Source organism: Microtus pennsylvanicus, chromosome 14, assembly GCF_037038515.1.
Source record: "Microtus pennsylvanicus isolate mMicPen1 chromosome 14, mMicPen1.hap1, whole genome shotgun sequence".
Taxonomy (NCBI): domain Eukaryota; kingdom Metazoa; phylum Chordata; class Mammalia; order Rodentia; family Cricetidae; genus Microtus; species Microtus pennsylvanicus.
In genome coordinates, this window is record NC_134592.1 from 6,351,316 (window position 1) to 6,363,999 (window position 12,684).

The following is a 12,684-nucleotide window of genomic DNA, read 5'->3' on the forward strand; positions in this document are numbered from 1 at the left end:
ATAAAATACACAACGGTCAGAAAGCACGAACCTGCGTGCGGGCCACATCACAGGCTGGCAGGCTCATCCCTCATCTGCATTTGACAAAAATCGCCTCCCACAGACTCCTCCAAACACTGCCCTCAGTGTCCCCCAGAAAAAGCCTGCCCCCACAGCTGCCAAGAGCCCCCGACCTAGGAATACCTGTAGAAAACCATAAAAACTTAGATAATTTGTCTTCAAATTCCCACTGCAAATTCTGTTTTTAGGCAAAATGATATAAAAATATGAAGCTAACAGAACGTTTACAAAACCTCACACCCCGTCTTTGTTGGCGGTGCCTTGTTTCATTGTTTGTGTTTTTTTTTCTTGTGGTTTTGGTAAGAATTCCTGCCGTGGAAGAAAGCATTGTGTGCTCATGGCCCAGCCCCGCTTGTGGTCTTTGGTGTCCTCAGAAGAGAGTGAGGCCCCGACGACAGGAGGGGACTCGAGGCTAGCTGAGACACCACTGCTCCAGACTGGCGGGGGCCACTCGCGCAGGCTGTTGAGGGAAGGCTGCTGGAGAAGAAAATGAACCAATCCTAAAGGAGAGCTGGTCCGAACAGGACCGCCCTGCTACACAAAACTGCTCAGTGGTGAGGAAGGCAAAATCAAACAAACTGGCTTTAGCTTGGCCAGCGTGGCCGCAGCCACCCTGGCTAACATCTGCTGGTGTCTGGAGTCCTGTCTTGAGTCCGTAGCACCAAATTAGAAAAGAAAAGGCCTACTCAAGGTTAAAGGCACTTGCGTGGCTGTCTGGGTGACAACAGTCTCTCAATCCCCGTGCTCTCTCTGTCCACTGGCTGGCCCTCCCCTTCCCCCCTCTCTGTCTCCTCTCTGAGATCCCCCCCATCCTGCACAGACCCTGTGTCTTCAACCCTCCAACCCCCTCCACATCCTCATTCCATCCCACATTCTATGCTCGCACGCCCTGCACTGCATGTCCCTGCCTGTGACCTGTGCTCGCCTCAAACATCCACCTCTTGCGGCCCAGGGACAGCAGTGGTGGCAGCAACACCAATGTCAAAGCAGGTGACCATCATGACGTGGGCCTTGCACAGGTTAACACACTGCTCCAGCGCAGCTGTGGCTTGCTCCAGGGCCACCAGATACTCAGCTGATTCCGGCTCCAGCTCTGGGTCCACCTCGACTGGAAAGAGACGAGACAGGGTCAGGGCGGAGGCCAGGACAGCAGCCAAACTCCTCAAGTTCCCCAGGGAAAAGTGTCATCTCAGTGGATTCTCCCCTCCTGCCACCTACTAATGAGAGCAAAGAAGGGAGAGGCTAGGGGGTAGGGTCTGGGCTCCTGCACCTGCTGGGTACCCCATTGTTCAGCCACAGAGCGACTGGGGCACTCACACTGCTCCAGCCAGCGTCCAGGCTCTACCATCAGCCGGCCCTGGGTCTCAGCCAGCTCCTCACAGAGGTGGTCACGTTTGGCCTGCACTTCCTGCAGCCGCTGCTGCCTGCGCTCTGCAAGCCGCAGTTTGGAGCTGATGCAAACTGGGCCCTGTTGGCGAGGGACACGAAGAATGGGTTATACTAGATAGATAGATAGATAGATAGATAGATAGATAGATAGATAGATAGATAGATATAGAGAGATAGAGATAGACACAGAGAGACAGACAGAAATAAAGAATCTATATATACATCTCTATATAGATATAGATGGCAGGGACTCTCTCCTTAAGGCTTCTTAGTACCCTGGCTTTAGCCATGGTCTCCCCTCCCACTTCAGGCCCTATATAAACACAAGGCCAGGCCTCGAAGGTGAGGAGGACAGGATCTGCAAGGGTCCGCACCAGGACTTCCTGGACTGTGGGTCCAGCTCTGTGGAAACACAGCAGTGGCCTCGAGAGTCCCTCCAGTGACCCACCCCTGGAAAAAGCACTAGGGACTACAAGCTCAGGGATAGTTCAGGCTGGTTATTACCTTCTCCACATCCTGAGAGGGCTGTGGACAAAAAAGGAGATGTCAGGAGCTTCCTGGCCAAACCTTTAGGGGCCCAGAGAGCCCATGTGCTGGCCCTCCCTGACACCCCAGGGCGCCCAGCCTGACACCCCAGGGCGCCCAGCCTGACACCCCAGGGCGCCTAGCCTGACTGTAGCCTCCCTTACCTTGGCTTCGTCCTCCCTGGGAGGCAAACGGTGCCGCTGCAGGCGCTCCACGTCATCTATCTCATACACCTTGATCTCGAAAGGCTCCTTCAGAGAGCCAGCCAGGGGTGGGGGCAGGTCCACCCACTGCCCAGGAAGGCTGGGCTTGCGGCCTAAGGCAGCAGCATCGGGTAGAGGGGCCGGGATCAGCCTCCGTCGCTGTAGACCTGAAACAGGGCCAGGTGCTATGAGCAGAGCCAGGGACACCCCAGGCTCTAGCCGCATCACCTGCACAACCATACCAACTGATATCGCAGCAGCAGCACTTGTGGCTCTAATTGGCACCTTCCCTGCCCTCGGGTCGACCGGGAGGAAGTCAGAACAGTGCTGGTAGGAGCCCCCGGGCAGCCAGGGAGAGCCCAGCCCAGAGCCCAGAGCCTACTGCCCAGTTTAAACCGAACCCTTGTCTCACTACTCTGTCAGAGTTAAGAAGCAGTCTCTGGGGTGGAGTGGGGTCAGGGGAGGGAATACACCAGATGGTATAAACTACGGGGTTATGTACCTCACATGCACCAAAGCCCCAGTAGTTAATAACACGCCAGTTGGTATCACCTGCACCCACAATCTGAAGATCCCTCCCAGCGTTGGGCTTAAGTTTATACACTACGAGGTGTCGTAGGGCCCCATGGCTTATAAACTACTAAGGACTATGCACACCTGGCATTCGTAAACTATCCCAGAGACCACACAGGGTGAGGTATCAGGGGTGGAGAACCCAGGCCCACCGCCAAGAACCGAAAAGAGCACTCCAGGGAGCTGAAAGGAACTACAGGGCTGTAAAGCCCCACCTCTGGGGTAGCCAACTGCATCGTCAAGGATCTCTCAGGCCTACAAACTGTAAAGTGCTGTTCCCAGAGACAGTCACTGCTGCCCACCTGTGGCCCTCTTCTTTGGGGACTTGAGGCTGCGGGAGCGGGCACCCGGGGAGGCGGCTCCACTCTCACTCATAGAGTCAGGGGCTGAGGAGGCACTGCCGGTGGCCTCGCTGTCACGGATCATGCTCTCATAGCCACTGCTGCCACCGCTGTGGTAGAAGAGCGCCGTGCGGCCCATAGCAGGGGGGAGCTCCCCACTCAGCACGCTGCTGTTGTCACTGCCGTGGCCACTGCTGTAGCGCTGGGGCCTCCTAGGTGCAGTCACCTTGCTGTAGGGGGAGGGCAGGGCCGGGCTCACGGGCTGCTGCTCCTCAGCCAGGTTCACGCCGCTGTCATTGCCGCTGTCTGAGTCGGTCGAGCCCCAGGAGAGGCCACCCCGACCGGGAGATCCGCTGGCTGCCAACTCATGGACACGGCTGTGGGCAGCCCGGAAGGCCTGTTTAGTGCCCATGATGGTGCCCCTACCGGCCTTGGTCCCAATACCAGGTGCAGCCCGTGGAGCTGTCCGGGGCCCTGGCACAGGGCCACTTGTCTTACCTGCCACAGGGGCCAGTGGCTTCACTGGAGCACCCAGTGCCCGAGATGTACTAGTCCCTAGATTACGACCCTTGGCCCCACCAGCTGGAGGCTTGGATGCCCCAACACCCTTAGCTGGGCTGCTCCTACAGGCAGGAGCTGGTCCAAGTGGGGGGCTGGCGGGTGGTACACCCAACCTGGGCACAGCCCTCGGTGGCCGTCCTGGGACTTCTCTGACCTTGCTGCCGCCATGAGTCAGGCCCTCGTACCGCTCCAAGGACATGTGGCCAGGGGGACGGTGTGCTACCTCCATCTTGCCAGCTCGGGCTTTCAGGCTGGATGTGGCCTTGGGAACAGAGTAATCAGACCGGCCACTGGGCCTGGCCTCGTCGTCCCCTCGGAAGGCAGAAGCAGCCCCTGCCCGGGTCAGCCCCAAGGCCTGGGTAGGGGTCAGGGCCGTGCTCTGTTCCAGGCTGGACTTGCGCACAGGTGGGGCTGGTGGACCTGCTCCACTAGGCCTTGGAAAGAAGGCCCCCTTGGGAGACACATTCTTCTTACTGCTGGAGTTGGTCTTCAGGCTTCCTGAGTGGACCACTGTCTCCACTGGAGAGTCCCCACAGGACGCAGCAGGTGTGGTCACTCCCAGCGTGGTGGCTCCTCTCCGCAGAGGTGGGATCCGAGCCACAGCTTCTGGCCTCCGGGACATTCTGGTTGTCACCTCACACCCGTCCACCACTCTCTGGGCACAAGCCAGCATTATCTGAGCCTCGGGCAGTCGAGGGGAGCCTGGGGTTGGGCTTGGGATGCTGCCTGTGGAAGCCATCTGGTGTATGTCACAGTCCTCTGCCCGGAGAAGCCAAGGGTCCTCAAACAGGCCTCCGGGGCTGTATGGACCCCGGCTGGGGCGAACACGGTTGGTTGAGGTAGTCCTGGGTTTCCGGGGAAGACTGGAGTGGATGGTTTGGGTTGAGGCTGCCTCATGCGGAGACCCAGCCCGAGGCTCTCTGCTGGATCGTGTCTGAGTTGCTGTGACTGCCTCCACAGGGTGGGGACACCGAGCTGAGCCAGGATTGTCTGGTCTTCCACACTCTGAGGACCTCAACTTGCTGTCATCTAGGGAGCCGCTTGGGGTAGGAAACTCTGGTGGACCAGGCCCTGCTGCAGAGTCAGGGCTGAAGGGAGGCTGTGGTGTGGAACCACGGCTTTCAGCCAAGCAGACACCAACATCGCTGAGCCAGGAGCCAATTGATGAGGCTGGACTGCCACCAGGCCATGCCGTTCCCTCTATGAGCTCCCCAGGGTCTCCTGGGCCCTCAGTAACCTGTGAGGTATAGGCGTCAAACTCATCATTGATACTGCTGATGATGCTGACTGGCCTTGAGCCTGAGGCCAAAGCCTGCAGGGAACAGTCACTGCCCAAACTGGCCAGACTGGAAGGCCGTGTGGCCCCTGCAAGTCCCCCCAGAGGTAGCTCCTCTACCACTGTGAACACCAGCTCATCCTCGCCATTCAGCTCCACTGGCTGCTGCAGGGTAACCGTGGTGGTCAGCAAGCCCCGCTCCAGATGGCGTCCACGAGCAGATGGACCAGGATAAGGTGTGTCCGAGAGCAGTGGGGACAAGGCCATCTGCCCACTCATACCCACGGGGGGTGTCCGCATCACACCGTCAGGGCCTTCTCCCACAGGTTCGGTGGGGACACCGCGAGCTTCTGGTTGCCGAGGCGGTGGAGGAGCTGGACTGGGCAGTGGCCTCCTGCAGCCACCTCCTGCAGTCTTGTCTGGGGCAGGTGGCTCAGGCCGGGTACCATCTACTCTCTGATCACTCTGGGTACCAGTTTTAGAGGCCTCTGAGGTGCTCCGGTGAGTATCTTGCCCAGGGCTGCTTCGAGGGGAACTGGTGACCATAGGAGGGCCCATAGCCTTCCTGGGGGACGTGGCCTCTGGTAGCGAGGGTTTCCTGCCTCCTCTGGCGGGGCTGGCTTGGGCTGCGTCGGAGCCACCCTGGAGACCAGGGAATCCCTCACTGCCATCTATGCACTCTAGACGCTCCTGCAGTTCCGCAAATGTACTGCAGCGGAAGTGGTCGGCATCCCGGGGTCCCTCGGAGGGCCTGCGGCGGCTCAGCGCAGGGATGATGGGCACAAAGTCAGGTGGGCCCTCATTGTCGGTGAGCTCACGGTCTGACAGCGCTGCCCCGCCAGGACCCACATAGATGACTGTGTCACAGGACTGCTCACTGCTGGATGAGTAGTCGGGGTCTCCAGACAGGCTAGGAGCCGAGCGGTCAGCGTCCAGGACCATGGTGCGTGGGTGGAAGGGTCGCAGGTGTGGGGGACGGCGGGCCCGGCCCTCTTCGCAGGAGCTCTCCCCTCCCGAGGAGCTGGATGCATACTGAGGGCAGAAGGAGAGGCCCTTGTGAGTGGACTCACCCTGTCTGCACGCAGCCCTGATCTCATCTCTTCCTTGGACTCTGCCCTCTCAATGTAAGAGTGTAAACTCTGTGAGATGGTAGCAGCTGAGCAAGGAATTACACCACAGGGCACAGGATAGAAGGGGGCCTTCTGGGGAGTTCTGAGAGGTGATCATGGACCATGTCACAGGTTGGAGAGGGAGCTCAGGCAGAAAAGGCCATGTTTCACCAAGTGCAGCATTCAGACCCAGGGCAGTAACCTCAGGACACCCAGCATTCCTGAGAAGTCTCCTGCTGGGATGGTGCTCATGTCCCCCTACAACATAAACCCTATTGTAAACAGTTCCACCCCTGCCCAGTGTGCCAGGGACTTGGGCCTGGGCTCTTCTCTGGAGGCATAAGAGACCCTCCCACAGATAAATACATCTACTGCCTCCTCTCCCTGACATCCAGAGGTGGGGGCTATGGAGGATGAGGGCCCTCAGGAAGGAGCAAGAGCTGGGGCTTACCTTGCCCTTCTTCCTGCGCAGGCGGTGGATGCGGGCAGCCAGCTGCACAGTGCTGAGGGTCTCTGCGTGGTGAGCTGGTGAGTCGGAGATGTGTGCTATCATAGTGGTCCGGCAGTTGGTAGTAGCCAGGGACTCCCTCAGCAGCATGGTGAGTCTGTGGTCCCTACAAGCCAAGGAGGTGCTCAGAGGCTGGGGTGAGGGGCCATCTAGGTGGAAGGCCAGGTGAGGCGTAGACCACTAGGCTGGGGGATAGGGGCTATGCCTGAAGCTCTCACTGTGCCCTTGAACCTATAACCTTGCACCTGTCCCTGCACCCAAAGCTCCAGGACACACTGCTGGCCCTGAACTGAGGCCCCCAGAAATACCAGACATCAAAATAGCCAGCTCCCCAGAGGTCACCCTGCTTGTACCTGCTCCCATACTCACCTGTAGGGCACATGCTTGGCCCCATTGACCAGGGCCAGGATGACACTGCCCAGAGCGGACAGCGACAGACACAGGGGTCCTCCAGAAGCCTCCCCGCCTCTGCTGAGTGCTGTCTCACAGCTGCCCAGGTCGATGAGGTGCAGGCGGCTACGACCTCCAGACACTGAAAACAGTACAAGCAGGGCTGAGGTCTGGGCACCCACCCATGCAGGCAGAGATGCCCACAAGGTCCCCCTCAGTGGGCTGGCAACTGCCTGGAAGTGCACCTACTTCCTCCTTGGCCACACTTCTCCACACGATACTGGTACACATGCAACGTGAAGAGCATGTGAGAGCTGCGCCGGGTGTCCTCCCCGGAGCCGGCATGACTAGTGCTGCGGGCTGCCAAGGCCGCATCCAGGTAGAAGGCTGCTTTCTCTGCGCTGGGTGCCCGCAGCTCATTCTGGTTCTGGAGCTGTGAGAGAAAAGGTGGAGGACACATGTATTTAGTGGCTTGAGACCAAGCAAAGTGCTCCCTCTCCTCCTCCATAATTCCAGAAAGGCTGAAAGCACTGGCGTACCTGTGTCCCACACACGGGGTCTTCCCGCAGATACACGCCTGGAGACTGGGTGTCCTGAAGGCTACCGGAAGCCACCTCAGCAAGCAGATCCCGCAGACTCTGGTCATGGCCGCACACTTCCACAGCAGACACACGGATGGAGAAGCGTGTGCCCATCCTTTCCTTGCGCTCATCAATGAGCCTGAAGAGCCAGGAGATAGCACAGGGCACGATGCCCAGGCTCTGGGGTGAGCTGTCCTTTCCAATCATGGTATATGACTTCCCTGGGAGACAGCGGCATGTGAGAACCACCGCTAACTCTCCACAACCTGCCCTCAAGAACACTTCCAGGCTCAGCAACGTGCCCAGGGTCCTAGGACCAACCCAGATGGTCTTGATACCACACCCAGCCACTCTGAGGCCTCTGCCTTCTGGCTCTGCCTGCCCCAGCTTTGCTGTGAGACACCCACTCCCACATCCACATGGAGAACCTCAACCAGGGCTAGGCTCAGCGATGGCAGCAACATGCCTGCTGGGGGTGGACGACGACAGCTAGAAGGCAGCATGGGTGCACAGGAGTGACAGCACTTACCGAGGCTCATGTGGCCGAAGGAAAATATGCAGCCATCAGCTCCACCAACCACAGACTGGAGCACGTCAGCCACGGTCCCTGAGCAGACCTCAGCCTGGGGAGGAACCCAGTGGGGATTAGTCAGGTTCCACAGCCTAAGGGCCATGGCCAGTGTCTTCTGCTACATCTGTAAACCTAAGGCCCATTAGTCCTGGTCACATGAAGGCGGGCAACCCCACAGGGCACATGAACCAACAGACACAGGGCCAGGAACACAGGGCCCTCCCACACTCACATGGACAGTACAGAACACATAAGTCAGCAGACGGGACACGTACAATACAGGTAGGATTTCCTAGCTAGGCACATGCGCCTGGACACCTGACCCAGCACTGAAAGTTGGAAGCAAGAAGAAGTCATGGTCATTGCTCAGTGTTCCTAGTTTCCAGGAAAGAGCAGAGCTGCTTCAAAGAGTTTCATAGGAGAAGGGGCCTAAAGAGCTCAGTGCTCCCCAACACTTGGCCTGGAGAACAGGCAGAGGCTAGGGAAATGCCCTGGGCTAGGACTCCTAGGGAGGCAGACCTGGCAGCAAAGCTCCCACTCTGCAGAGGAACAGATTTTATCATATCACATGCACCCAGGAGTAGCCCTCCACTGTACCTGCTCTGAGTCCTGGGGGAAGATGGCATCGAAAGCAAACATCTTGGGGACTGGTGCTGTGGGGGCGTGGCGGAGGCCTGCACAGCCTGGGGGCCCGGCGGCAGGGTCATAGAGCGTCACCTGCTTCTTCCGAGGGTCCACCTTCAGGTAGGATGTAGACTCAGCTGAGCGCTGGACTCCTTGTGCTGGCCAGATGCGCAGCATAACCTTTACCTGGGGGTTGGCAGAAGCAGGCAGCTGAGCTCCGCCCTCCCCCCAGCTGGTTACTAATTACAGGGCAGGAGAGCCAAGCAAGAGTCAGGACAGTAGACCAGGTCTCAACATGGGCGCCCACACCACAGGAATGCTGCCTGAGCAGATCCTATATGAGGTCAGCAGGGTAGAGGGAAAATGAAGCCCAGGGTGGGGTGGAGTTGGTAGGGTGCATAGCCGGTCTCAGCAAAGCGGGAGACAAGGCGAGGCTGGGAAGGAGAGGGCAGTTAGCAGGGACAGGAATGTCTAGGCCGGCTAAGCAGTTCTCCCTCAGAGGGCCAAGACGCTGTGGGGAAATCTCCAGGCTTGCTGCCGCTGCCCTGCACAGCTCAGGAAGCCAGGCCCGAGAAGCTCACGGAAGGGAGAACTAGGATGGGCGAAACATGGAGGAAATTACATGGGACGAGAATCCAGTCTGAGAAGTAGGAATTCTGAAATCCTGCCTAACAAGCCCCAATCTGGGTAAAATGAGGAGGGGAGGTGTGCGGAAGAGGAGAGGGCAAGGATGGACCTGTGCTCCTGGGGTTCTGCTATCGGCTAGTCAGCCTGGGCCATGGCGGAAACAGGAGATTCCATTGTGCCTAGTGACCATGCCAGCCAGGGTCCAGAGGATCTGGAACAACGGACCCCAAGACCCTCCATGAAAACGAAATGGAAGATATGAGGATGCCAAAGGAAGCTGCGCTGCAGCACCCCAGAACCTGTGTGGAGAATGGATACGCCCACAGGCGCAGCAATGGACAGGAGAGAGGGAGGTTGGGGAAGGTGGGAGACAAGCAGGCACTATTTCCTCAATAGCCACCCTGAGTTAGGGCTCCCCTTGGCTGGAGGACATGCCCTTCCCTCTCCAATGAAATCCGTGATTCCACATTGGTGTAAATCAAATTACCAGGGACTCATTTCAGAACCAATATTTCTCAAGGATTTAATCGTAAGTGACAGATACATAATGCTGCAAAATTGGTTTAGGGGGGCAGTCTACATGAGCCCCACAGGCTCACTCCCAGTGGACAAGGGGCACATTGATATGCAGAGCCTCCCATGGAGTGGAGTGTCCCACCCTCTGGGGAGAGAGAGGAGCAGAGAAATACTTGGCTATTGTACTACTGAGAACCTGGGCTCCATCAGGCGAGAATCGATTCTTTTATTCCCCGGTGACAGGAACAAAACGATTTCATTTCCAAACGCTGCTGCAAAGCAGACGAAAATGTGCACTTCCAGGTAATTTTTGGCAATTTTTTTTCCAGTGTGAACTCCTCACCACTTCAGGAACCAAATGGGTTCTGGAGATATGAGAGAGTGCCTAGTGGGGAGGAGAGGCCTGGAGAAGCTACGATTTGGCTCTGATGTCTCCTGAGGCCTCTTGAGCAGATACTAATCCCGAGTCTCCAGGCAGGGAGGGGATTGAGCAGGGCACCTCGTCCAGCCTGCCCCCTACTGCCCCCCCCCTTCATTGTCTGCTGTAAAGAACCTGTCATTACCTCAGGGAAATGACAGGGTCTCTCAGGAGACAAGAGCATCCTCACCCCCCAAATGTGCAGATATCACAAAGCCGCTGAAGCTGGGGGGAGGGGAAGCATATTTTACATAAAAGCAGGGCTTCCAGCTCCCCAGAGGTGGACCAATCCGAGGAGGGGGAGGGGCGCCGCTCAGCACCCAACACCAGAGAGATGTCTTTTTTAATACCACGGTATGATGAATTATCTTAAGTAGCACATTAATGTCAGACACCGAATGTGATCTAACTTCTTTTCTGTGGCAATATTAAAGGCCTTTCAGGAAGCACTTCTGATGATATGACATTAGTGCTAATAACACCTGGAGCCGGGGAGGGGCACAGAGGTGCGGGGGACAGGGGCTGGTTAACAGGCTGGTGGCCAGGACATCTCTGGGGAAAGCCCTGAGTGATCCAGGGTCAGCAGAGACCTGGCAGGCCCCCAAAATACAGTGACAGCAAAGAACAACTGCCGTTCTGAGCTTTAATGTCCAGAATGGAGTTTTTACTCCTTATCCCATCGGTCCCCACGGCAGACACTGTCCCCACAGTAGATGGACAGACAGGCAGTGAACAGGCTGGCCCTAGGCTCAGCCATTCTTCTCCAGGTCTAGCCTAGCTCTGTACCTACACAGCCAGAATAGTGATGGCCTGGTCAGTGGGAAGCACCTGTCCATCCTGGAGTTGTGGCAGGTAGAGGAGCTCGGTGCTCATCAGTCAGGCCTGGGTCCAATCTCCCTCCTTTTTCCTCCCGATACCACCAGCTTCATCTACTAAATACTGCCAGTGTAAAAGGTGGGGGCAGTCAAGGACCGGCAGGCACAGGTTGTGGGGGTCAGAGACACCCCTTCTCCCAAAAGAATAGGGCACAGAGACTGGTGTCACCTGTCTCTAAGAACTGTAACTGTCCTTAAAGAGGCAGGCTGCCTTCGCCCAGTTCGCAGTCCACTGAAGCTGAACAACTGTATACACACAGACCTTCACAGAATGGTCCCATCAGGTCCCAGACAGTAAAGCTGTCCAATGAAACCCACCACTGCAAGGCAGTGGCCTGGGACCGGGAGCAGGTCCCCACAACTGGAAGTCCATCCAGATCTGAGAAACGTTCTGATCCTACTCTAGGACACTCTGGGCTGTCACAGCCCTGCGGGCCACACCGAATACCTTCGTGGCTCCCATGCCACATGCTGTCTGCACTCAACCCCAGGCTAGTCTCTTTTCCACACTCCACCCCAACAAAGGCCACCTCCAGCAGACTGCCTTGAGGAAACCATGGGGTGTGTCTCCATCCCAGGGGAAGGGAGGAGCCAGGAGGCCTGGCTTCCAGCCACAACTAGCATTCTGAGAGGAGGCAGAGGCAAGGAAGGCTGCCTGCAATGCTAAAAGGGTGCACAATGAAGTCAGCTGGGCCTGAAGGAGCCCCAGACCCTCCCACTAGCCTGCAGCTGCCTGTCTGGGCAGCCCTGTCTAGAGGGCTCTTCCTTCCTCTGGCTCTGCCACAGAAGGAGGCCTCCCTTCTGGAAGGAAGACTTGCAAACACAGAGCTTCCTTTCTGGTCCCTATTCAGGAGTCTACTCCCGCTAGCCAATGCTGACTACTAGTACAGGGCATGAGCTGGCAGGGCTGGTGCCAAGTCAAGGGATGGTTGCTGGGCATAATCAAGAAGGGACCCCATAACTCTCAGGATGTGTGGTAGGGACATTACCCTTGGAGTGGCAGAGGCTCAGCGAAATGTATGTGCCAGAGAGCAGGACCCCCTTCCCACAATAGTTGTGAAAGTCTGGTTCTTTACCCAACCATCTGCACAGTCCTGCCACAGGGTACCCCACTGGGCCTGGGGTACAGGGACTTCTCCCTCAACAGGGTACCAATCATAGGAATCCAATCAGAACTCTTAGAAGGTCTGAAGCCAACCAGCTTGTCCCATCACCAACCACACAGGGCTCTCACCCTCTCCACACCCCTTTCCCCAACTGAAGCCATCTGGCTGAGCTGCCTGGATACCCTGACTCAGAAAAGCTGAGGGGTCCCACCCCTTCCACCTCTAGGCAGCATTCAAGGGGGAGGAAGCAAGAATGAGACTCTCCAGGTCAGCTCCCATCCCAGGCCCAGATGCCCACCACATGGCTATCCTGGAACATGCCCCTGGGACCTGAGGGACGAGCTTCTTCCCGTCATCTCCCACACCAGTTCCACACTCTCTGTGCCCTTTGGGGCATTGCTTCCAGGGCTCAGGCTCCCCCATCAGCTGTC

General features: G+C 57.5%; 1 protein-coding gene across 2 annotated transcripts in view; it reads right to left on the bottom strand.

The window, feature by feature from the left end:
- Positions 1 to 333: 333 nt before the first annotated feature.
- Kif26a (kinesin family member 26A) overlaps positions 334 to 12,684 on the bottom strand; it is a 34,105-nt gene continuing 21,754 nt past the window's right edge. The window contains exons 6-16 of one of the 2 annotated variants that reach the window (XM_075947786.1): positions 8,685 to 8,897; positions 8,046 to 8,139; positions 7,475 to 7,737; positions 7,185 to 7,368; positions 6,915 to 7,077; positions 6,489 to 6,651; positions 3,053 to 5,960; positions 2,139 to 2,344; positions 1,954 to 1,974; positions 1,378 to 1,528; positions 334 to 1,168 (exon numbers count right to left, since the gene is read on the bottom strand). In XM_075947786.1, the coding sequence (XP_075803901.1) occupies positions 987 to 1,168; positions 1,378 to 1,528; positions 1,954 to 1,974; positions 2,139 to 2,344; positions 3,053 to 5,960; positions 6,489 to 6,651; positions 6,915 to 7,077; positions 7,185 to 7,368; positions 7,475 to 7,737; positions 8,046 to 8,139; positions 8,685 to 8,897 (4,548 nt within the window). In that variant the 3' untranslated portion in view covers positions 334 to 986. The remainder of the gene's footprint in view (positions 1,169 to 1,377; positions 1,529 to 1,953; positions 1,975 to 2,138; positions 2,345 to 3,052; positions 5,961 to 6,488; positions 6,652 to 6,914; positions 7,078 to 7,184; positions 7,369 to 7,474; positions 7,738 to 8,045; positions 8,140 to 8,684; positions 8,898 to 12,684) is intronic. The other variant, XM_075947787.1, reaches the window with a different exon arrangement.